General features: G+C 47.0%; 1 protein-coding gene across 1 annotated transcript; it reads right to left on the minus strand.

Moving 5' to 3' along the window:
- Nucleotides 1–6,795: 6,795 nt before the first annotated feature.
- fbxo21 (F-box protein 21) lies at nucleotides 6,796–25,096 on the minus strand (the record flags this gene model as incomplete). Its single annotated transcript, XM_079516015.1, has 12 exons — nucleotides 6,796–7,127; nucleotides 7,267–7,424; nucleotides 7,823–8,013; nucleotides 9,069–9,201; nucleotides 10,891–11,070; nucleotides 13,057–13,193; nucleotides 14,370–14,506; nucleotides 15,721–15,867; nucleotides 19,538–19,659; nucleotides 21,421–21,530; nucleotides 22,643–22,778; nucleotides 24,864–25,096. 12 exons carry the CDS (start codon nucleotides 25,094–25,096, stop codon nucleotides 6,796–6,798), a joined length of 2,016 nt encoding a protein of 671 aa, XP_079372141.1.
- Between the last annotated feature and the right edge of the window lie 898 nt (nucleotides 25,097–25,994).

Here is a 25,994-nt window from a genome sequence, read left to right on the forward strand (position 1 = left end):
ACTCTGTGGAAGTCCTTGAGTGGCCCAGCCATGCAGAGCCCAGACTGGAACTCTGTGAAAGTCCTTGAGTGGCCCAGCCATGCAGAGACCAGACTGGAACTCTGTGAAAGTCCTTGAGTGGCCCAGCCATGCAGAGCCCAGACTGGAACTCTGTGAAAGTCCTTGAGTGGCCCAGCCATGCAGAGCCCAGACTGGAACTCTGTGAAAGTCCTTGAGTGGCCCAGCCATGCAGAGCCCAGACTGGAACTCTGTGAAAGTCCTTGAGTGGCCCAGCCATGCAGAGACCAGACTGGAACTCTGTGAAAGTCCTTGAGTGGCCCAGCCATGCAGAGCCCAGACTGGAACTCTGTGAAAGTCCTTGAGTGGCCCAGCCATGCAGAGACCAGACTGGAACTCTGTGAAAGTCCTTGAGTGGCCCAGCCATGCAGAGCCCAGACTGGAACTCTGTGAAAGTCCTTGAGTGGCCCAGCCATGCAGAGACCAGACTGGAACTCTGTGAAAGTCCTTGAGTGGCCCAGCCATGCAGAGCCCAGACTGGAACTCTGTGAAAGTCCTTGAGTGGCCCAGCCATGCAGAGCCCAGACTGGAACTCTGTGGAAGTCCTTGAGTGGCCCAGCCATGCAGAGACCAGACTGAAACTCTGTGAAAGTCCTTGAGTGGCCCAGCCATGCAGAGCCCAGACTGGAACTCTGTGAAAGTCCTTGAGTGGCCCAGCCATGCAGAGCCCAGACTGGAACTCTGTGGAAGTCCTTGAGTGGCCCAGCCATGCAGAGACCAGACTGGAACTCTGTGGAAGTCCTTGAGTGGCCCAGCCATGCAGAGACCAGACTGGAACTCTGTGAAAGTCCTTGAGTGGCCCAGCCATGCAGAGCATAGACATATATACATAGACGCCCCTTCCGGCTCTGAGGCGTGTGTCAAAATTGAAGGCACTATTTTCCCGACATTCCTTGCGAAGAATAGGGGAAGCAAAGCGGAAGCTTGTCAAGCTTCCGCGTGCGTAACATAAGTCCCGGAAAATACGCGCTGTGATTGGCCAGTAGTCACTTGAGTGACAGCGAGAGACATGGAGGAGTCACATGAGTGACGTCACTTAGGCAGCGACGCAGTCGCACTTCTAAATAAGAAATAAGAAAGCTGCGGAGAACTGTTGCTTTGTGTTCACTCTTTAATGTTTTCTGTTAGTAATCTAATCCCCCCTGGCTCTGATGTTGTATTGTTAATAACTTTGTTGTTTGTGTTTGTTTGTTTGTTTGTCTTGTGTTGTATTGTAATGTATATTGTCATGACTGTTATAAAGATTTGTAAAAAAAAGCCTTCAGCACTGCACTTCCGCCTTCATTGCGATACACGTCGCTCCAATGAACTGCAACGGCAAATGAGGCATCTATTTGTTAATATCTATGATGCAGAGCCCAGACTGGAACCCCATTGAGTGGCCCAGCCATGCAGAGCCCAGACTGGAACTCTGTGGAAGTCCTTGAGTGGCCCAGCCATGCAGAGCCCAGACTGGAACTCTGTGGAAGTCCTTGAGTGGCCCAGCCATGCAGAGCCCAGACTGGAACTCTGTGAAAGTCCTTGAGTGGCCCAGCCATGCAGAGCCCAGACTGGAACTCTGTGAAAGTCCTTGAGTGGCCCAGCCATGCAGAGCCCAGACTGGAACTCTGTGAAAGTCCTTGAGTGGCCCAGCCATGCAGAGCCCAGACTGGAACCCCATTGAGTGGCCCAGCCATGCAGAGCCCAGACTGGAACTCTGTGAAAGTCCTTGAGTGGCCCAGCCATGCAGAGCCCAGACTGGAACTCTGTGAAAGTCCTTGAGTGGCCCAGCCATGCAGAGCCCAGACTGGAACCCCATTGAGCATCTCTGGAAGGACCTGAAAAGAACTGTGCAGCGACCGACGCTCCCCGTCTAACCTGACCTGACAGCTGAGCTTGAGAGGATCTGCAGAGAAGAATGTGAAGAAAAATACCCCAAATTTAAGTGTGCCAAGCTTGTAGCATCATTCCCAGAAAGGTTCAAGGCTGTAATTGCTTTCTGTGTGGAGTTTGCATGTTCTCCCCGTGTCCCCTAGGGTAGGTACCCTCACAAAAAACATGCAGTAATCCTGGTCTCTAAACTGCCTCCCCCTGGCCAGCCGGGGCGCCTGGTGGAGGGGAAAGGAACTGGTTGGAATAACGTGTTCCTTCCACGCGCTACGTCCAACCAGGGAAACTCCCCCCTGTCAGGTGTAAAGGAGCAACTTGGACACTCAGGCATGAAGGAAGCATGAGTTCAAGTCCGTTGCTCTCCCCATGTCCCCCATATATGGGGACTAGGTTGGCGGAGGGTGTGTAGAGCCCAGGATCACATTAGATAATTGACACAGGGGTGAAAAATGGGTTACAAAATCGTGGGATAAAAAAAAATATAAAAAAAAGGCTGTAATTGCTGCCAAAGGTGCCTCAACAAAGTACTAAATCAAGAGTGTGAATACTTTTAATAAATTAACGAAATATTCAACAAAACCTTTTTCACTTCATCATTATGGGGTATTGTGTGTAGATCGATGAGGGGGGAAAAAAACTAATGTAATTTTGAAACGAGGGGAAAAAAACTAATGTAATTTTGAAACGAGGCTGTAACAAAACAAAATGTGGCCAAAGTGAAGGAGAGTGAATACTTTCCGGATGCACTGACTAACCCCAGGAAAGTGTCTCAAACATCATTAAAGGGGCATTCCACTCATTTTCAACATTTTACTATGTCATTAATGTACCTTAGAGCTGTTGTGTGGAAATAATACAAAAGTTCCCCCATTCTGTGTTTCCTAGAACTAGAGGTCTGAAAAAAAGATTTATTTTCATAATTACAGTTCTAGGAAACACAGAATGGGGGGACTTTTTTTAAATTATTTCCACACAACAGAATGACTATTAGTAAAATGTTGAAAATGGGTGGTTTTCCCCTTTAATAAGATCTGGTTGCAAAAGGGGTCAAAATGGGTTAAAACAATCCTGCGGATTTCAGCTGTGAAGCGTGAACCCATTTGTTTGTCACTCTTACAGCGTTTCCAGACCTGAGCAGACGGGCACGGCCAAAGGAAGCTGTCTGCCGGCATCTCTTTGGGGTTTTTAGACAACTGGTGGATGGGAAAGAAGCTCCACCAACACGGCTGAATGCCGCGACGGCCAGATTCCCGTGAAACGCTTGTCCCCCCGCGGCAGTCAGCCGTGTGGGTGGAGCTTAATTTCCATCCACCAGCTGTCTTAATCCATTTTGACCTGACATCAGATTCTAAAAATGTCTTCTACATCCTGACAGTTTTCTGTCAGGATGAAGAATCTTCGATTTTTCTGTCAGGATGAAGAATCTTCGATTTTCCAAAAATAGCAGACCTATGAGCTTGTAGATCTGCTATTTTTCAATAGCTAAAGTATAACATAATGCTAACACCAAAAGGGGTTCCCGTCCAAAATGGGTTAAAACCCGGAAAAGACACCGTAAGACAGCAGAAAACAGCCACGCCTGTCTGGTAGGTCTGGCAACAGCTTTTATTATTCAAAGTAGTTTATTTTAAAGAGTCATAGCAACGTTTCGGCCTTTCGGCCTTCCCGAAACGTTGCTATGACTCTTTAAAATAAAGTTCTTGAACCAGCAAGTGGCGGTGTGCGGGTCTCTCCTCCTTCCTCATAACGTTTGCTATACTGCCAGGACCTATACGCACATGGCTGAGGGAAGTAGGGGTGCTGGGGGGGCTGTAGCACCCCCTCCCCCCAGGCACAGCCCCCCCTCGAACAGGAGGGGAAGAAAAAAAAAAGATAAATAAATATGCTGTATCACAGTATTGGCACCTTATCCTGGTTAATTGCCTGTGTCAGTTCGTTCATATAACTTGCGTGTGGAGAGGGAAAGTAAAGGCCACGTTTGCGAGTGAAAATGCGCTAAAATGCGCTAAAATGCGCGTGCATGATGCGCGTGCACGCGCATTTTTGCGGCGCGCGCACCCCCTACTAGACGCTCAGCCCCTGCGAGTGTAAAGTACTTCCCGCGGGCCTGTATACGCACAGTGTAAAGTACTTCCCGCGGGCCTGTATACGCACAGTGTAAAGTACTTCCCGCGGGCCTGTATACGCACAGTGTAAAGTACTTCCCGCGGGCCTGTATACGCCCCGCGGGCCTGTATACGCCCCGCGGGCCTGTATACGCACCTGCTATAAAATTGAACCGGGTGTGCGGAAGTCATCCCTCGAATAACTATTCAAAGTAGCAAACTGGCAGAGAAACAATACCTTGAAACGTTTTATTTAAAATGTCCTCATTGCTCATTGTTGTCATTCCGGTTTCAAGTCACTGTGATTCTCATTTGGTTCCTCTTTTTTCTTTTTTTTCTTTTTTTTACACACAATTAAATTAACAGCTCAACACATCGACGAGCCCTTTATTCTCTACAATATTTAGCTTTTTAAATATTTTACAGGGGGAAAAAATACCACATTCTAGAAAGGATGAAAGTCAAAACTTCCATAAGTGCATGAAATTATGATTAAAAGGAAGTGACGTGTTGATGATGGTGTTAGAAAGCAGAGTTCACTTCATCTTTTTGTTTGTTTGTTTGTTTGTATGCGTGTTAGTGTTTGTTAGTGTGATTGCAGGGAAAACGGATTGTTTTTTGTCCAGGCATGGAAGCATTCCATGGTTTTAGGATCGGAAAACATGTTTGGTCTGCAGGGCTACCGATCCTCATCTTATTACTCCTCTTTAATATCAAATCCTCCAGTTGATCATTTTCAATACTGAAGGGGTATATCGTGCAAAATTACAACTATTGCCCAATTTCTCCGTAAAGGCAGGCAAGCTCATCTCAGTCTCTGGAAATATGGCTGACTGGTATAGCCGTCGCTATATATACTGTATCCTACACAAAGTGACATTAGCGTCACACTTTGTGAAAGGGACCTGACCCGAATACCGTGAAACAATGTCAATGTTGGCGTTGTGATAATGGCTGTCCAGAGGGAAGTATTCTCCTGGGCAGTTATAGGCCTCACTCACACCTGAGACACACGCAAGACACACTTGGGCTGTATTTTGCGTGTCTTAAGTACCAGGTCTTATTACTTAACTTAAGACCTGGAGGCGTGATCAATGCCATTTGGCTATTCTGAATGGCCAAACAGCATTGAACACAGCCGAAAGTCGTACAACAAAAATGTTGTGTCCAACCATGTGACTTCCATTGGAAATGCATTAAGTCATAAGACCTGGTACTTAAGACACGCATAATACTGCCCACTTGTGTCTTGTGTGTTCTGTGTGTCATGGCCGCCTCAATGCATTTCCAATGGGAGTCACATGGTTTGAAGACACAACCTTGTTGCATGAGGCGGGGGGAGGGCAGAAGACAGCCATGCAACAAGGTTGTGTCATGAAACCATGTGACTCCCATTGGAAATGCATTGAGGCGGCCATGACACACAGAAGACACAGGACACAAGTGTGTCTTTAGGTGTGAGCAAGGACTGTCTAAAGAGGACGAGACGCGAAGACCGTACGGGCGACACCATGTTGTTCACATGGTGCTCCATGGAAGGAAAGAAACATGCGCAGTTGAGACCAGGAAGTTGGACATGACAAATCATAGATATGGCCCAAATGGCCCAGCAGATGGCGTGATGCCACTGACAGGAGATATGCTTGTACATATCATGTCACGTCATTGCATTTTACCTTTTATATTAACGTTTTAAGAGCAAATGGATAAGTAAGTGCCAGCATGGATCATCACACAGACAGTAATGTTGGTCGGACGTGACATATGTACAAGCATCTCTCCTGTCAGTGGCATCACGCCATCTGTTGGGCCATTTGTGCCATATCTATGATTTGTCATGTCCAACTTCCTGGTCTCAACTGCGCATGTTTCTTTCCTTCCATGGAGCACCATGTGAACAACATGGTGTCACCCGTACGGTCTTCGCGTCTCGTCCTCTTTAGACAGTCCGTGGTTGCATGAGGGGGGGGGGGGGGGGGGGAAGACAGCCATGCAACAAGGTTGTGTCATGAAACCATGTGACTCCCATTGGAAATGCATTGAGGCGGCCATGACACACAGAAGACACAGGAATCCAAGTGTGTCTTTAGGTGTGAGTGAGGACTCACTCACACCTAAGGCTTCACTCACACCTGCACAACAGATTGTTGTATAGCTGATGCATGAGACCTGTTGACTGATGCAAGCTCGCAATGCATTTCCAATGGAAGTCACATGGTTTGACACAACATTTTTGTTGTATGAGGGGGGCAGTCGAAACACAGCCGAAAGTCGTACAACAAAAATGTTGTGTCAAACCATGTGACTTCCATTGGAAATGCATTGGGGCGGCCATGACACTTACCCTTTGTTTACATCTACCATGCAACATTGTTGTATGCTAGATGTATAGGTGTGAGTGAGGCCTACGACACACTTTTGTCCTGTGTGTTCTGTGTGTGTTCTTGCGTGTGTCTCAGGCTTCGTACACACATATCAGACGAACATGCTCTGTGCTGTCCGTGTTTCATGGTCGCCTCAATGCTTTTCCAATGGAAGTCTTGTGGTTTGACCAAACAGTTGTGTGTGTGATGGGGGCAGGGGGGGCAATCAAACACAAGTGTTTGGTCAAACCACAAGACTTCCATTGGAAAAGCATTGGGGCGGCCATGAAACACAGGCAGAGCACAGCACAGTTGTTCTTTATGTGTGTACGAAGCCTCCGGTGTGACTGAGGCCTTAGGGACGGGGGGGACAGGGGACGGGGTGCTGGATCCATGCTTTGCTACATGGGCGTGGCTTGCTGGTTGTTTTGGTCTGTGGCGGAGGAGGCGGGGCCCTGCTCCTGTGTGCCAGCAGCAGCGTTGGCGTTGGTGGCGGGGGGCGGTCTGTGGTAGAGCTCCTGCGCGGCGCCCTGCAGGGTCTCGCCCATGTGCTCTGGGGGCGGTCTGTGGTAGAGCTGCTCCACGGCGCCCAGGGTCTCGGCCATGTCCTCTGGGTAGCGCGTCTGGAGCTCCTCGTTGGCAACGTAGTGGGTGTCGGCGGCGAACTCGGAGAAGTAGCGGCCCACCTCCGGGTGGCCGATCTCCAGGGGGGCCGAGTGGGGCTCCAGGTTCTCTGGAAGAGTAAATTAAAGCGCAAGGCATGTTGTTGTCATGATGTACTTTGTGTGGTATACTGCGTGTATACTGTGTGTGTGTGTGTGTGTGTGTGTGTGTGTGTGTGTGTGCGTGTGCGTGTGCGTGTGTGCGCTCACCCTGTGCGGCGTAGCGACACGTGCCGTCCTGCACCAGGACGTTGTAGAAGGGCTGGTTGGCCCCGCTGGACAGCTGCTGGACCCTCATGGTGGTGATCCACTCCTGGCTCATGGTGCACTTGGGGTCCCAGCCGTAGATCACACAGTTGTAGCCCGACCTGGGGTGGGGGGGGGGGTGCTAAACATCACCACTGTGCTGCTAAACATGAGCTGCTTTCAGCTGCCAGGACTTCTTAAAAGAAATAATAATCAGACCCATCTGAAGTGAGTGGTACTGTACTGTACTGTACTGTCCTCCTCCCTGGCCTGGGTGTGTGTGTGCGTGCGTGCGTGCGTGCGTGTGATGCTCCAGCGGTATTGGCGTGGTATTTCCACGCATTCATGCACACGCACACACACACACACACACACACACACACACACACACACACACACACACACACACACACACACACACACACACACACACACACACACACACACACACACACGTAATAGGAGTGGCTAGCACCACCACCACAAAAAAAGGTCCTATTACGAGAGTTGTGACGCCCACCTCTTGTGTTTCATGACGAGGCCCACGGAGTACTGCACCTCCCCGTGTTCCGGAGCGCCGCGCCGCTTGACCTCGGGCTCCACCGGGTGCCTCTTGTGCTGGATGTGTTCCAGCGTGTGCTGCACCAGGTAGCCCACTGCCCCGTGCTGACCGGGGTCCAGCGCCTGGATGTGCTGCAGGATGTCCAGCACCTGAGACGGGGGACAGTGACAAAACACACAAAGTCGCAAATCTTTGGATATATATTCTTTCAGAGCGAACGTTTTTAACTCAAATATGTTGTTCCACTGGAACAGTGGAACAACTGTTCAGATGAGGGTCCATCATTTTCAGATGAGGGTCCATCATTTTCAGATGAGGGTCCGTGGCCAAATACAGATCATTCTGGGGGTCCTTGACACCACTCTAGAGTCGATCGACAACGGGAGACAAGAATAAATCTATCGAGACTAGCGACTGGACCGTCTAACATAGGATATTTTTTCAGAAAAAGACGGGATGATTTAGATCGCGAGTTATGAACGTTTTAAGATTTTCGTTTTCACCAGCTAAACAGAGGAGGGAGTTTTTCGATGACGTCTCACTCTTGCGAGTCACAGAGGAGAGCCCAGAAGGCGCGCCTGGGCTATACAGCCATGCGATCCGTTCTCGTATCAATAAACTTCGTCTTTTGGACAATACTTCGTCCTGGGCGACGGGCGTTACTAATAGAAAGGACAAAGAACTTCGTCCTGGGCGTTCGGAGTGTTAACACAGTCTTTGTATTGAGTTTGTGCTTGAAATGTACTGTAATTCTGCAAACTGTTAATAAATATTTCAATCAATCAATCAATCAAAGGACCATGACAAAGACTGTAAATGTTGCTAAAAAAATAATGTCATTATATAAGTATGATCTTTTACTCAATTGCAATTCAAATGTCTGCCACGTGTCGTCTATCGAACAGTGTGCTTAGTTATAGATTAACTATTCAGCTCCTACTTAAGACTCAGGTCCTTGTTAACACTCCACCGCACAGCGGAGTGTTAACACTCCACCGCACGGCGGAGCTGGGCGTCAGAAATGGCAGATCCACAAGCTCAGTCACAAGAAGTTTTGAGCTTGTAGGATCAGGTAATTTCCAACACGTGACTCCGTCGTGTCCCGTTTTGAAGTGTTACCGACTGCCATTAACTCCACTCAGCAAAACATGGACATTTTTACACACACACGAGAAAAAGCTGGTAGGAAAGAAAGTGTCTTGACCTTCTCTGGCCAGATGCCAAGGTGGAAGTAGAGGCGAGCCTGGAGCAGCAGGTACTGGACGTTGTCGGGGTTGATGGTGAGGTAGAGGTCCAGAGAGTCCCTCAGCAGCTGGTAGGACTTCTCATTGCCCTCTCTGCAAGGAGCCACACAACACACACGTTAACCCATTAGTCCCTCAGCAGCTGGTAGGACTTCTCATTGCCCTCTCTGCAAGGAGCCACACAACACACACGTTAACCCATTAGTCCCTCAGCAGCTGGTAGGACTTCTCATTGCCCTCTCTGCAAGGAGCCACACAACACACACGTTAACCCATTAGTCCCTCAGCAGCTGGTAGGACTTCTCATTGCCCTCTCTGCAAGGAGCCACACAACACACACATTAACCCATTAGTCCCTCAGCAGCTGGTAGGACTTCTCATTGCCCTCTCTGCAAGGAGCCACACAACACACACGTTAACCCATTAGTCCCTCAGCAGCTGGTAGGACTTCTCATTGCCCTCTCTGCAAGGAGCCACACAACACACACGTTAACCCATTAGTCCCTCAGCAGCTGGTAGGACTTCTCATTGCCCTCTCTGCAAGGAGCCACACAACACACACATTAACCCATTAGTCCCTCAGCAGCTGGTAGGACTTCTCATTGCCCTCTCTGCAAGGAGCCACACAACACACACGTTAACCCATTAGTCCCTCAGCAGCTGGTAGGACTTCTCATTGCCCTCTCTGCAAGGAGCCACACAACACACACATTAACCCATTAGAGCCCCTCAGCAGCTGGTAGGACTTCTCATTGCCCTCTCTGCAAGGAGCCACACAACACGCACATTAAGCCATTTAGACCCGACACTAGATTCTACAAAATGTCTTCTAAATCCTGACAGTTTAAAAAAAATAATAATAATTTAAAAAAATATATATATATATATATTTTATGTTTCTATGTGAGTGGTTCTCAAACTATTTCATGTCAAGAACCGGTACACATTTTTAAAGCGAACATTAACTCAAATCTTTGCTTCTGGAGCTCCCTGGAACAAAATATTTTGAGATGGTGGTGCGGCCAAATACATGTAATTTTTGGGGGTCCTTGACATTAAAAGGTTTGAGCACTCAAGAGTTAAATTATTGTTGTTACACATGTGCATTGCTTAATTTACAAGACAAAGAAGTCTACACAATTCAACGTTTGCCTGTTATCTCTCCTAATGGTACCAACATCAATACAGAATGGAATTGTGGACAACACAATAGTCGTTAGTTTTGGATCTGAGAGGCTAAATCTCATCGTCCGTGGCTCAAATACCCAGAAATGAATGTGCCTTGATATGAACAGTGTTGAAAAACCACTGCTGTAGAGAAAAAACTAAATGGAAACTAAATGACAACTAAGATATGATGACTAAAACTAAGACTAAATGTATTACAGCTAAAAACTAGACTAAAATGCAAGGAAGGGACTAGTGGACAAGAGATCCAGTATAAGTAATTTTACACTTGGTTGCATGCTGAAAATAGCCGATCTACAAGCTCGTTGTGAGCTTGTAGATCGGCTATTTTCAGCAAGTGTAAAATCAGTCATTACGACAACATCAAGGCCCGCCAAAAAAAACATTTTAGTCGAACTAAATCAACTGTAGATTTAGCCGCCTAAAATCTTACGACATAGTAGTCGACTAAAACTAAACACTGAAACATTCCAGGTGACTAAATTGTGACTGAAACTAAGTGAAAACTATTCAAGAGACTATGACTAAAACTAAAATAGAAAATGTGCTGCCCAAAAACAAACCCTGGTGTAGTGTAGAGTTGTAGACCCTCACCCTCTCTTGCCGATGTTCAGCAGGTTTCCGACCATCCTGAGCAGCACCTCTGTGGTGCTAATGGAGCTGTAGTAGTCTGCTGTCACCTGGTGGCCGATGAGGTACTCGCACTCCTTGGCCGTCAGCTGCTTGCCTTTGCCGAAGGCGTCGATGTAGACAAAGTCATAGATGTCGGAGCTGCTGGCGGGGAGAGTGTTTCGTCAGTGCAACATTTACATTCAATACAACCTCATTCATTGTGTGACTGATTCACCAGAATGGCCTCGTATATAGTCACAGGTCTGAAGACGAGAGGCCAACATTAAACTGAATGAGGGCTCAAGCTTGTTCAAGGCCAGTTAGAAACTAGGTTAATTTGTTAGTTTAGTTTATGCCTCACATTTTTGGAAAATGCTTAACACTTTGACGCCATACTACGCGTTCCCCGCATTTTAATCAAATATCCAACGCTGCCGACATTGTTTTATTACCTTTGAAGCATACACTGAAGTATTTGCAGCTTTCAACCACGAAAATCCGGCAAAAAATGGTTCGACGGTTTGTCATGATGAGACGAGCCAGCGGCCATGACAATGCGAAACGAAACCACAGTGCAGAGCAAGTTGTAGTCCAAACAAACCCCCCCCTTCACTTGCATTGGGCTCAATTTCCCAGAAGCCCTAGCAGCCCAGATGATGACTTGATTTCCGGTTTCGTCGTCATAACGCAACGGCCTCGTCATCAGGTCCCGGATAAATGCGCCGTTTCTTTTTAATTATTTTAAAACAGAGAATTAAACGCATTAAACAAATAGCGGGAATGTCGTATTATGCAGTAAACAATTAGCGGCTGTCAAACTGTTAATATCCACTCAAATACTAGGCTTATGGATTAACGCCTCTAAATCCTGACCTAAGGTTTCTGAAAAACTTCAAATATTTATATAGCAGCATCAACATGTTTACATTTTTTTAATACTGTACATACTGTACAGAACCCAAAAAATGGGTTCCCGGCCTGTAAAACACCAAAAGGGGTTCCCGCCCAGAATGGGTTAAATCAATTACATATGAAATAAATTGATAAAGACATAAAGACATAAACTAAGGACATTTTCTCAATGGTTTTAACCCATTTTGGGCGGGAACCCCTTTTGGTGTTAGCATTATGTTATGCTTTAGCTATTGAAAAATAGCAGATCTACAAGCTCATAGCGCGCCACCGAGTGGCGCGCTACGAGCTTGTAGGTCTGCTATTTTTGAAAAATCAAAGAACGAATGACATAGAAACATAGCTTTTTCAGAAAACTGTCAGGATGTAGAAGAATTTTTTTAGAATCTGATCTCAGTTCAAAATGGGTTAATTTGCTTCAGTCCGTTTTGCAAGAGCACAACGGTTTCAGTTTGTGTCTTTTAAAAAAAAGAAATTAACGAAACTATAGTAAAATACGCACATCACTTCGTGGAGGTGCTGGGTTCAAAAAGTGACATATGAAAAGAGAAGGGAACCCACACACTAACTCATTATGCTCCAAAAGGTTTATTTATAGATGACCTTTCGAGCCAAGACTCTTAACCCATTGAGACATGGAACGCATCCATGTCACGTTAGCGTTAGCGTTTTAAACATTATGTTATAATTTAGCTATTGAAAAATAGCAGATCTACAAGCTCATATGAACTATGAACTTGTAGGTCTGCTATTTTTTTAAATTTCGACGTCAGGCCTGAATGGGTTAATCTGGTCAAACCCTTTTTTTAAGTCTCGTTTTTATTTCATTTGTCAGTTTTGCAAACAACAAGAAAAGGTCTGTTTTGAAGCATTAAAAAACAGACCGCACGCACACGTACGCGCACGCACAAGCGCACACACACACACACACGCACACACACACACACACACACACGGATCTGAATATTACCCAACACACCACCACCTGCTGCTTTTGGGCCGCGAGGGGAGAAGTGGAGGACATACCCCGTTGGTTTTGGGCCGCGAGGGGAGAAGTGGAGGACATACCCCGTTGGTTTGGGCCGCGATGGGAGAAGTGGAGGACATACCCCGTTGGTTTGGGCCGCGAGGGGAGAAGTGGAGGACATACCCCGTTGGTTTGGGCCGCGAGGGGAGAAGTGGAGGACATACCCCGTTGGTTTGGTTGGGCCGCGAGGGGAGAAGTGGAGGACATACCCCGTTGGTTTCTGGCACCAGCGTAGAAGGAAGTGATTGGGGAAGTTCACCGGCTCCAGCCGAACGCCCAGCTTCCTGGCCAGCGTCATGTAGAGAACAGAGAGGCTTATGGGAATGCCCGTATGGCGTAGTAGCACCTGGAGGGAACCGCAAGTGTGTTCATGTCATTTCATCCAAGTGAATCCAGACAATTAGTGTGAAATGAATGCGTGACGTGACGGCCTATGAAAAGAAAGTCCTGGAAAATGATATCTGAAAATCACCCCGGGGGAGATATATACCTGGTGCAGTGGTTCCCAAAGTGGGGTCCGGGGACCCCCAGGGGTCCTTGAGGGAGTTCCAGGGGGTCCTCAGCTAAATGATAGTTTGTAACCAAATGGACCCTTATTGGTCTGTAACCCTAACGGGTCCATTTGGTTCCATTTGTACACTCTCAGAGTTAAATCAACATTGATTTTACAATATAAATTGGGAGTCCCAGATAGAAATGCCATTACATGGGGGTCCGTAGACTAATGCATGTCAAACTGGGGGTCCTTGAAATTAAACGGGTTGAGAATCACTGCTAGAGCCGTAAAAATCTTCTCGTATGGGGGGTCCCTGGCATATCTCTTCAAATGGGGGTGCTCAGGCTAATTAGTCAATTTGGGGGTCCTTTATAACAGAAAGGACCCCGTAGTCCCGATGACAAAAAAATATTTTTTATTTACCAACGTTTCGACAAGCTAGTTGCCTTCTTCAGGGTGGGTGCCTTCTCCATACCCTGAAGAAGGCAACTATAGCTAGTCGAAACGTTGGTAAATAAAAAAGTATTTTTTGGCATCGGGACTACGAGTTGTGCGACCTCTCCTTTCTGTTATAAAGTTTGTCTCCCGTGGTCAGCACCTCCCTACTCTTGGTGTGCACTTCTAAGATTTTGTTTAACCCATTTTGGGCGGGAACCCCTTTTGGTGTTATAATTTAGCTATTGAAAAATAGCAGATCTACAAGCTCGTAGCGCGCCACCGCGCTACGAGCTTGTAGGTCTGCTATTTTTGAAAAGTTGTGAAAATGTGGCGCAAATCTTTGAATATATATTTCAGAGCGAACATTTTTAACGAAAATATTTGCTTCTGGGGGGTCCCTGGAACTACATATTTTGAGATGGGGGTCCGTGGCCCAATAGAGATAATTCTGGGGGTCCTTGACATGAAAAAGGTTGAGCACCACTGACATAGAAACAGGATTTAGAAGCCTTTTTTTTTAATCGACCTCAGTCCAAAATGGGTTCATTTGGGGGTCCTTGACATGAAACAGGTTGGGGAACCACTGACCTGGTGGACGTAGGAGTTCAAAGGGTTGTAATAGTCGAACTCGTTGCCCTTGTATTGCAGCTGCTCGTAGAGGACGGAGTTGAGTGCTAAGACCACCTGCCTCTGGAGCTCGTAGTCGTCCACCGTGAAGCGGTCACCTGGAGGACAGGTCAGAGGTCAGATGAGAAGAGTTCATGAGAAAATGACATTTCTTTTATTTTTATATAATACATTTTTATCCCACAATTTTGTAACCCATTTTTCACCCCTGTGTCAATTATCTAATGTGATCCTGGGCTCTACACACCCTCCGCCAACCTAGTCCCCATATATGGGAGACATGGGGAGAGCAACGGACTTGAACTCATGCTTCCTTCATGCCTGAGTGTCCAAGTTGCTCCTTTACACCTGACAGGGGGGAGTTTCCCTGGTTGGACGTAGCGGGAAGGAGGACTCACCTGGAGCGGTCCTCAGGCCATGGGGTGGGAAGGAGGACTCACCTGGAGCGGTCCTCAGGCCATGGGGTGGGAAGGAGGACTCACCTGGAGCGGTTCTCAGGCCATGGGGTGGGAAGGAGGACTCACCTGGAGCGGTCCTCAGGCCATGGGGTGGGAAGGAGGACTCACCTGGAGCGGTCCTCAGGCCATGGGGTGGGAAGGAGGACTCACCTGGAGCGGTCCTCAGGCTGGGGTGGGAAGGAGGACTCACCTGGAGCGGTCCTCAGGCCATGGGGTGGGAAGGAGGACTCACCTGGAGCGGTCCTCAGGCCATGGGGTGGGAAGGAGGACTCACCTGGAGCGGTCCTCAGGCCATGGGGTGGGAAGGAGGACTCACCTGGAGCGGTCCTCAGGCTGGGGTGGGAAGGAGGACTCACCTGGAGCGGTCCTCAGGCCATGGGGTGGGAAGGAGGACTCACCTGGAGCGGTCCTCAGGCCATGGGGTGGGAAGGAGGACTCACCTGGAGCGGTCCTCAGGCTGGGGTGGGAAGGAGGACTCACCTGGAGCGGTCCTCAGGCCATGGGGTGGGAAGGAGGACTCACCTGGAGCGGTCCTCAGGCCATGGGGTGGGAAGGAGGACTCACCTGGAGCGGTCCTCAGGCCATGGGGTGGGAAGGAGGACTCACCTGGAGCGGTCCTCAGGCTGGGGTGGGAAGGAGGACTCACCTGGAGCGGTCCTCAGGCCATGGGGTGGGAAGGAGGACTCACCTGGAGCGGTCCTCAGGCCATGGGGTGGGAAGGAGGACTCACCTGGAGCGGTCCTCAGGCTGGGGTGGGAAGGAGGACTCACCTGGAGCGGTCCTCAGGCCATGGGGTGGGAAGGAGGACTCACCTGGAGCGGTCCTCAGGCCATGGGGTGGGAAGGAGGACTCACCTGGAGCGGTCCTCAGGCTGGGGTGGGAAGGATTCTTGATTCTCAGCATCTTCTTCACCTTGTCTGTGATCTCCTCCAGCTGGGCCGATATGCTGTCTATGGTGATATCTGCCAAGGGGTTACAGTACTGGTCCACCAGCACAGCACCTTTAGGACAGCGAGGAGAAGACAGTTCAGGCACGGCTCTGACGGGTAAAACGGCGAGATTTTCCAAGAGCTTTCCTCCCCCCCAAGCCATTAGACTTTTGAACAAGTGCAATATCCCCCCTAACCCTTACCCCCCATGTTAGTTAGTGAGTTAGTTGCTGCCAGAGTGAGGTCTAGCCAACACCAACTCGGGATTCCTGGATCGCTGGCCTCCACAATGTCCTATCCAGCATCAGGTTCTTGAGCTCTGCAGTGTTGTCAGCCAAGCTGTCGCGCCACAGCACGTCTACATTAGGTGGTACGCTTCTTTCCCCTCCTGGCTTTGCCCTGGGTTGGCTCCCATAGGGTCAATTTACTTGCCTCAAGTTCTGGGTGCCTGACGCAGTGCCCTGCATGGGCATGACGTTAAACTGTTCCGTTCGAGAGGACCTGGCGACCCTCGAATGTAAACAAACTACATGTATGGATCATTACCCCCAATATTCTGCTATAAGGACTCCTCTCCTATCGTGCAATATCTGTCTCTCTATGAACTAAATGGTGCTTTTTGAATTTGGATTTTAGATTGTAATAGTATTTTAGTTCTATTTTAACTAGCATACTAAGAGCCAGTGAAATTACATGTCGTTCTCCTATGCATTTTATGTATCTGCTGAATGCCAATAAAGACATCCATCATATATCTATGTTTACATGGCATATAAACGTTAGAGCCTGCCCTGACCAACATTGCTTTGGCTGATTTATCAGCATCATTCGTTTCACTTTTCTTTCACTTGTAGATTGGCTTTTTTTAAAAACACATTTGAATAGGACAAGATATCGATTGAAAGTCGAATCAGTAATCAGTGATTTTGGACTCCCCAAAATCAGTGGACCTAAAAATGTGGCATTGGTTGGGCTCTGTAAACACTAGTTTAGTTTCATATTTTAAAACGAGTTTGCAATTACAGTACATCAAGTTTAGCATGCAAAGAAACGGAACATGTAGTGGGTTTTACATATAGGCCATCATGCCCGGCTGCTCTGTAATAACACCAACAAAAACACCAAAATGTGCGAACGTATGCACGTATGAACATGGAAAAAGTAAATGCATGATCGACTTCTTTCCCGCTGCCCAGTAGACAAGTATCCATTGTCCCGCCTGGCGTTTCACGTTTGATGCCGTGAACGCATTAGATCATATAGGAATAAAATGTGAGCTATTTACCAGAAATGAGTATGCCTCATAGACGTGCATTCTTAAAATGCTTGCTCTCTCACTGTCACCATCTGCCTCACTATCGTTCTCTCTCTCTCTGACCACAGCCGATATGCAACTACAACTACCCAAGTTGATGACATTGTCATTGTTTTGGGTTCGGCGGCAAATGCGAGTGAAATAGTCACACTGATGAATGAGAGTGAAACAAGAGACTGGATCGCCAGGCTACTCGCCATGTAACAAGAGACTGGAACGCCAGGCTACTCGCCATGTAACAAGAGACTGGATCGCCAGGCTACTCGCCATGTAACAAGAGACTGGATCGCCAGGCTACTCGCCATGTAACAAGAGACTGGATCGCCAGGCTACTCGACATGTAACAAGAGACTGGATCGCCAGGCTACTCGCCATGTAACAAGAGACTGGATCGCCAGGCTACTCGCCATGTAACAAGAGACTGGAACGCCAGGCTACTCGCCATGTAACAAGAGACTGGATCGCCAGGCTACTCGCCATGTAACAAGAGACTGGATCGCCAGGCTACTCGCCATGTAACAAGAGACTGGATCGCCAGGCTACTCGCCATGTAACAAGAGACTGGATCGCCAGGCTACTCGCCATGTAACAGAGCCCTTGGTCTCCTTTTTCCTCTTCCCATCCTATCAGGAGAAATGCTCTCATAGGATCGTGCTGGAAAAGTGACAAAAATGAGCGCGTCTACCTGGGTGTCAAGTTTCCATCACAGCTATTCGAAGCTGCAGCAAATAAACACCTGCGCCTGCTCCAGTCATTTGTCTCTGGAATTAATGTTCATTATACGTTTTTGCACTAATGACAAAAGTAGTAGTCTAGTCTATAGCAGGTTGGTTTAGCATTAACCCCAACGTTACCATAGAGGCCGTATCGTGAGGCCAGTGCCAGTGAAACGCGCAACATAAACAAAGAAGAAGTAGTCAGTGTGTTTGAGCAGGGAAACATCGACAGCATTGGCACCGTCATCATCATTAAACACCAGCTCAGATGGACAGGCCATGGCTGCGCGAATGCCTGACACGCACACGCCTTCCTGGAGGTCAGAAAAAGCACTTCAAGGATCAAACCTCAAACTATTTAAAATAGAAAGTGCAAGCTCGGAAGACCTTGCTCAAAACAGAACCGCATGCCATGGAAGAACAGTATACACTGTATATCAGGGAGCCACATTCCATGATGAACACAATCTCTGCCGGGCTGCCACAGTCAGGCGAATTAAGGTGAGGGTCAACCGCCACCACAAGAGGCTGTACCACATCCCACCGTACCCACCCCCAGAAAATTGCTATGGAGAGATTACTGTTATTATAGGCATTATGGTCAATGGAAAAACACCACACCGGTTAAAGCAATATTCTGAAATCTTGCGCTCCTCATCAACACAACTGGTTGGAGGATGGTAGCAAGGGAGCAGGTCGGAGTGGCTTATTGTCGGTATAGGCAGAGAATGTGGGTGTCTGTCTATCCCCTTTTGAGGTGCAGCGCAACACCTACCATCAGTGAACTCTTGGGCGGCCCCCGGGAAGAATTTGTAACTCCTCTTTTGTCCTGACTCCTAGAGTCTGTCTGGGGGTAGGGGGCAGGGGGCAGAACCTGCCGAGGCGGACAGCACTATAGTGTCAGTGCCACCACAACGGCTCTTTTAAGAGCCAATAATTCCTTGATATCTAAAAGTGCAGGGGGGTGGGCGGACCCCCGTGACAATTACAAGAACTCAAGTTCGTCTCTGCCTATACCATCAGCTCCCAGTACTCCCAGTACACGTACGGCTTAGTTACCCAAGCTGTGCTATTCATACGCCGAGTTGGTGGTGCTCGCCGGGGATCAAACCCAGAACAACCTTTCAGTCCAAAAGGTTGATTGCTCTACCGACTGAGCTACGCAGACACAAAGACATCTGTAGAACAGCATTATGAAATCAGTCCACATGTATGTAGTAGTGGCTCACCTTCTAGAGCACCATGTATGTACAGTAGTGGCTCACCTTCTAGAGCAGACTGCTGTTCTGAAGGCTGATCCATGTATGTACAGTAGTGGCTCACCTTCTAGAGCAGACTGCTGTTACAGTAGTGGCTCACCTTCTAGAGCAGACTGCTGTTCTGAAGGCTGATCCATGTATGTACAGTAGTGGCTCACCTTCTAGAGCAGACTGCTGTTACAGTAGTGGCTCACCTTCTAGAGCAGACTGCTGTTCTGAAGGCTGATCCAATGTATGTAGTAGTGGCTCACCTTCTAGAGCAGACTGCTGTTCTGAAGGCTGATCCATGTATGTACAGTAGTGGCTCACCTTCTAGAGCAGACTGCTGTTACAGTAGTGGCTCACCTTCTAGAGCAGACTGCTGTTACAGTAGTGGCTCACCTTCTAGAGCAGACTGCTGTTCTGTAGTGGCTCACCTTCTAGAGCAGACTGCTGTTACAGTAGTGGCTCACCTTCTAGAGCAGACTGCTGTTCTGAAGGCTGATCCAAAAACGTCTTCAGACTCCTCAGAATGTTCTGTTGTCTCAGGAAGTAAAGGATCTTCTTCGCGTAGTACTTCAATGTCAAACTTTTTCTAAAGAGCAGTACAAAGTAATACATACATATAATATAACACAGTTATGTATTTATCTGTTCCCTTATACAGTATGAAGTGAACTGTGGATACATTACACAGTGAAATCCCAGTATTAAAGGGGAATTTCTCCCTAAACCTTTAAAAAAAAAGTAAGTTGATAATTATGTATATTGACCAAAAAAGAATATTAAAAAAAAAATATATATATAGGGGAGCTGTGGCTGGGGCTGGAGCTGGAGCTGCTCCTGGGGGGGTCTAACATCAGCTCACGTAGACCAGGAAGAGTGCAGTGTCAACAATGCATGGAGTGTTGCTGTCACATCATCTAGAACAGATGTGAACAAAAAACAATTGCGATGCAGCCCCAGCTCCCCTATATCTTTATTATTATTATTATTTTTATTTTTTTGTGGTCAATATACATAATTATCAACTTTTGTAAAAAAAAGGTTTAGGGAGAAATTCCCCTTTAATTCCAAAGAGTGTACAAATTGAACTAAATTGACACCCCTCCCCGCACAACAATGGATAACCACGTCTACATGTTGTGTTTATTTTCATTTCTCAATTCTGATCAAATAAATGACGAGAGGGGGGGGGGGGGGGGGGGGGTGTCCTGAACCAATTCAGGTTTAATTTAATTAGTACGATCGTTAGAGTTACATTTTTTTTGTAAAAGATATTTTTTTTGCGGCTTACGCCTTTTATTGTTTTTTTTTTTTGAAGGGACAGACAGTAGGCTGACAGGAAACGGGAGAGAGATGGGGGAAGACATGCAGTAAAGGCCGTGTCGGGCTCGGGAGTCGAACCCGCGGCACACTGCGACTGGATTACCAGTCGGGTGCCCAGACGGTTACGCCACCGCCTGGGCCGTTAGAGTTAAATGAACACAAATGATGTTCCTGTGGCTACAGCCAGCATGGCGCTCACCTTAATGATGTTCCTGTGGCTACAGCCAGCATGGAGCTCACCTTAATGATGTTCCTGTGGCTACAGCCAGCATGGCGCTCACCTTAATGATGTTCCTGTGGCTACAGCCAGCATGGCGCTCACCTTAATGATGTTCCTGTGGCTACAGCCAGCATGGCGCTCACCTTAATGATGTTCCTGTGGCTACAGCCAGCAGGTGGCGCTCACCTTAATGATGTTCCTGTGGCTACAGCCAGCAGGTGGCGCTCACCTTAATGATGTTCCTGTGGCTACAGCCAGCATGGCGCTCACCTTAATGATGTTCCTGTGGCTACAGCCAGCATGGCGCTCACCTTAATGATGTTCCTGTGGCTACAGCCAGCATGGCGCTCACCTTAATGATGTTCCTGTGGCTACAGCCAGCATGGCGCTCACCTTAATGATGTTCCTGTGGCTACAGCCAGCAGGTGGCGCTCACCTTAATGATGTTCCTGTGGCTACAGCCAGCAGGTGGCGCTCACCTTAATGATGTTCCTGTGGCTACAGCCAGCATGGCTCTCACCTTAATGATGTTCCTGTGGCTACAGCCAGCATGGAGCTCACCTTAATGATGTTCCTGTGGCTACAGCCAGCATGGCGCTCACCTTAATGATGTTCCTGTGGCTACAGCCAGCATGGCGCTCACCTTAATGATGTTCCTGTGGCTACAGCCAGCATGGCGCTCACCTTAATGATGTTCCTGTGGCTACAGCCAGCATGGCGCTCACCTTAATGATGTTCCTGTGGCTACAGCCAGCATGGCGCTCACCTTAATGATGTTCCTGTGGCTACAGCCAGCATGGCGCTCACCTTTTGTCCGTGTTGAGTATGAAAAGGAGCTCATCTTCACAGAAGTGCTCCGGAGCCCCGAGTGACTCGATCTCTGCAAAGCTGTCTCCCAGAACCTGGCCGACGCACGGCTGTGATACAGAGCACACACACACACACACACACACACACACACACACACACACACACACACACACACACACACACACACACACACACACACACACACACACACACACACACACACACACACACACACACACACACACACACACAATTTTACAATTTAGGCATTTAGCAGACGCTCTTAATCCAGAGCGACTTACATTAAGCAAGAACAAAAAGCATGGGAATACATCATATATATAAAATGCATTTATCGCGAAACATGCGTAAGCTAAGAACGTGACTAGAACATATCTATATAATGACACTATACATAACACTATACATATAAACTATAACACGCACGCACGCACGCACGCACGCACGCACGCACGCACGCACGCACGCACGCACGCGCACACACACACACACACACACACACACACACACACACACACACACACACACACACACACTCATATTATATACTGTATCAGGGCAAGTCAGTTCACAGAACCAAATTACTTTTTTTTTTATTCTAACATTAGCTAGAACAAGAACAAGTATTTTCTTTTCTCCAAAAAACATAAAGCAGGCTTAAATTGGTGTCATTGATCTCTATGGCCAGAGCAGACTACTTTATCAAACTGTCTTTCTGACTTATTTGGGTGGTAATACACCACTGACAACTTATTGATATCTTACTTTTTAAGCCATTCTGGGCGGGAACCCCTTTTGGTGTTTCAAGCATACTTTAGCTATTGAAAAATAGCAGACCTAGATCTGCTATTTTTGAAAATGTGCGGAAATCTTTGGCCCAAATCTTTGAATATATATATTCTTTCAGAGCGAACATTTTTAAAATCTTTGCTTCTGGAACAACATATGTTCAGATGGGGGTCGGCAGCCAATTACATATAGTTTTGGGGGTCCTTGACATGAAAATGTTTGAGAATGACTTACATAGAAACATGAGGTTCTTCAGAAAACTGTCACAATTTAGAAGGCATTGGTAGAATGGTGCTCAGGTCTAGTTACCGCACCATAGTGAGAATGTATAAGGTTGAGCTTAGAGAGGAGTAGCCTCGGAAACCCAGACGTTTTTATTTCCAGGGAGAAAAAGAGAGGAGTTACTTACAACCTCTGTGAAGAATCTCTTGGAGATCGACTCCACGGTCCTTCTGATCGATAAACCGACGACATGTCGCGTTCGGTATTCTCTGAGCCAGTCACAAGACTCATTCTGACGATAATACTTCTGTAATCTTGGCCATCTGTTAAGAACAATAGATGCCATGGTTAATTACAGTTTAACCCATTCTGGGCGGGAACCCCTTTTGGTGTTAGCATTATGTTATGCTTTAGCTATTGAAAAATCACACCCGTGTGAACTGAGTGGTGTAAGGTCTTATATAGACTGATCAGCTGTGGTCTGACGTAATGTCTGACGTAATGAAATCACACCCGTGTGAACTGGGTGACCATAGCAACCGTGCTCATTTTGTACGAACAGACAGACAGACAGACAGACACGTAAACTAACAAAGCCAGTTGTAGGAGTGGTTTACACCACTCAAAAATAGCAGATCTACACTGTAGATCTGCTATTTTTGAAAAATCGAAGAACGACTGACATAAAAAAATAGCTTTTTCAGAAAACTGTCAGGATGTAGAAGACATTTTTAGAATCTGATCTCAGGTCAAAATGGGTTAAAAAAAACTGTTCCAACAATAATTCCTAATCCTGGCATCATTTCAAAAGCAAAACAATACATATTTAGTTTACTAAAGTAGCATACGTTATTCAACTTATCCATATAATTGCTCAGATCATAAAGACATATTCATTTTTGACAAAACAAAAATCAGCCGAGATTAGTGACCAAGAGGCAGCTCTGGTCCATAGCCCTAATGCCCTTTGCTGCCGTTGCATTAAGGCATTAGAGCTATGGACCAGAGCTAACCAAGAGGTACAGTAGAAAATTGCCTTCCTTCTCTCTGTAAAGACAAAAGCATTAAAGGTTTCAATCTAACTGGATAATAACTTCTCAAATGTGTTTTCCCCTTCTTGTTGCATTCTTTTGTAGTGCATCCAAGGTCACCTGAACAAAATAATGTGTGTGTGTGTGTGTGTGTGTGTGTGTGTGTGTGTGTGTGTGTGTGTGTGTGTGTGTGTGTGTGTGTGTGTGCGCGCGCGCGCGGTGTCTTCAACTAGACAGTAGACTGCACAGTAATACCACACAACAGGAATACCACAGTAATACCACAGTAATACCAGTATGGTGTCTTCAACTAGACAGTAGACTGCACAGTAATACCAGTATGGTGTCTTCAACTAGACAGTAGACTGCACAGTAATACCACAGTAATACCACAGTGTGGTGTCTTCAACTAGACAATAGACTGCACAGTAATACCACAGTAATACCACAGTGTGGTGTCTTCAACTAGACAGTAGACTGCACAGTAATACCAGTATGGTGTCTTCAACTAGACAGTAGACTGCACAGTAATACCACAGTAATACCACAGTGTGGTGTCTTCAACTAGACAATAGACTGCACAGTAATACCACAGTAATACCACAGTGTGGTGTCTTCAACTAGACAGTAGACTGCACAGTAATACCACAGTAATACCACAGTAATACCACAGTGTGGTGTCTTCAACTAGACAGTAGACTGCACAGTAATACCACAGTAATACCACAGTAATACCACAGTGTGGTGTCTTCAACTAGACAATAGACTGCACAGTAATACCACAGTAATACCACAGTGTGGTGTCTTCAACTAGACAGTAGACTGCACAGTAATACCACAGTAATACCACAGTGTGGTGTCTTCAACTAGACAGTAGACTGCACAGTAATACCACAGTAATACCACAGTGTGGTGTCTTCAACTAGACAGTAGACTGCACAGTAATACCACAGTAATACCACAGTAATACCACAGTAATACCACAGTGTGGTGTCTTCAACTAGACAGTAGACTGCACAGTAATACCACAGTAATACCACAGTAATACCACAGTAATACCACAGTGTGGTGTCTTCAACTAGACAGTAGACTGCACAGTAATACCTGACAGTAATACCACAGTAATACCACAGGAATACCACAGTGATAGCCTGTCTGTGGCCTGGTGTGATGCTACATTACATCAGCACCGTCCAGAATGTGAACGGTTTGACAGTTCCTGTGGAATTTGCAGCAAAGGGACTACCAATTTGAACCCAACTGAGAATCATTTTTTGTTGGGACATCTACGCCAAAATAAGGAGATTTAAAAAAAGGAAAACGTGTCTATAACACCCAGAGAGAAATAATAGAAATTAAAAAAATGAATGTATGCACCTGAGTTTGTACTGGTGTCCCCAAACCTTCCCTCTGTCGTGGCACACGTCATGGAGCCGCTTGCAGCTGCACGAGACGTTGCAGATGTCGTCGTGTTTGAGGACGGGCGAGCACAGGATGTATTCCAGCAGCTCCGCCGGCAGCTCGGTGAGCTTCTTGGCGTTCTGGGGCTCCGGAATAACACCGTTCACACCGCGGGAGGAGAGCGGCTCTCTGGAGCCATGCGTCGCCATCTTTACTGTTTACCCCAATTACATCATGGGTCTGGCCCGGCCCCTTTCTGGCGCAGGGGGCGGGCTTAGGGCGGGGCCTTTAGAGCCAGTTGCGTGATTTCTTTCTACGTCCGAGACTAGACATGGTAATGCCCCGCCTGCCTCTGATTGGCCTACCGACACTGCCGACGTCTTGCCTGTCCTCCGAGATGCAAGGCTACTCCGTGGTGGGACATAATACAAGTACAAGAGAATGGCAACACGCGACAGTAACTTGTAACTTTAATTTTTGTAGAAGAGGCAAACTAATATTGTTTGTGCCGTTTGCTTTGATTGAATAATTGATTGAACAACTATGATTTGATTTGGCTGACACTTAAATTAAAGTGGCAGGCGGGGCATTACCATGTATGTAAAAAGGGAAAAGAAACATATACAGTGAGGGGGAAAAGGGGTGGGCTGTCTGTCTGTCTATCAACAACATATACAAAATGTTATCTTTCAGGAAATGAATAAAACAAAATATTTATGTGTGTTATTTACAGATCTACTCATGTAGATCTGCTCATTTCTATAAGTTTGAGTACTTATGCGTTGGTACTCAAAGTATATTTGCTTATTGCCTTCTTGAATGATTTTGCTTTTAAAACAAAAACTGATTATGTCCTCGTAGGTAGGGCTCTATTAGCAACAGAAGGTCATGGGTTCAAATCCGGGTGCAGACAACTCTGCGTATGAGTCTTCTAGTAGGCCATTTATGGCCTACTTGTGTGCAACAAGCAAGTAGGCACTCGACAGAGTGCAGTTCTAGTTATTATTATTATTAATAATAATAATATTATAATTTCCGTCCGAGTCCACATGGTTTCCACACAGGCACACACCATGCAAATGGAAAGAAAAACTAAATTAACTTAAA

Source organism: Electrona antarctica (genome assembly GCF_951216825.1).
Source record: "Electrona antarctica genome assembly, chromosome: 12".
Taxonomy (NCBI): domain Eukaryota; kingdom Metazoa; phylum Chordata; class Actinopteri; order Myctophiformes; family Myctophidae; genus Electrona; species Electrona antarctica.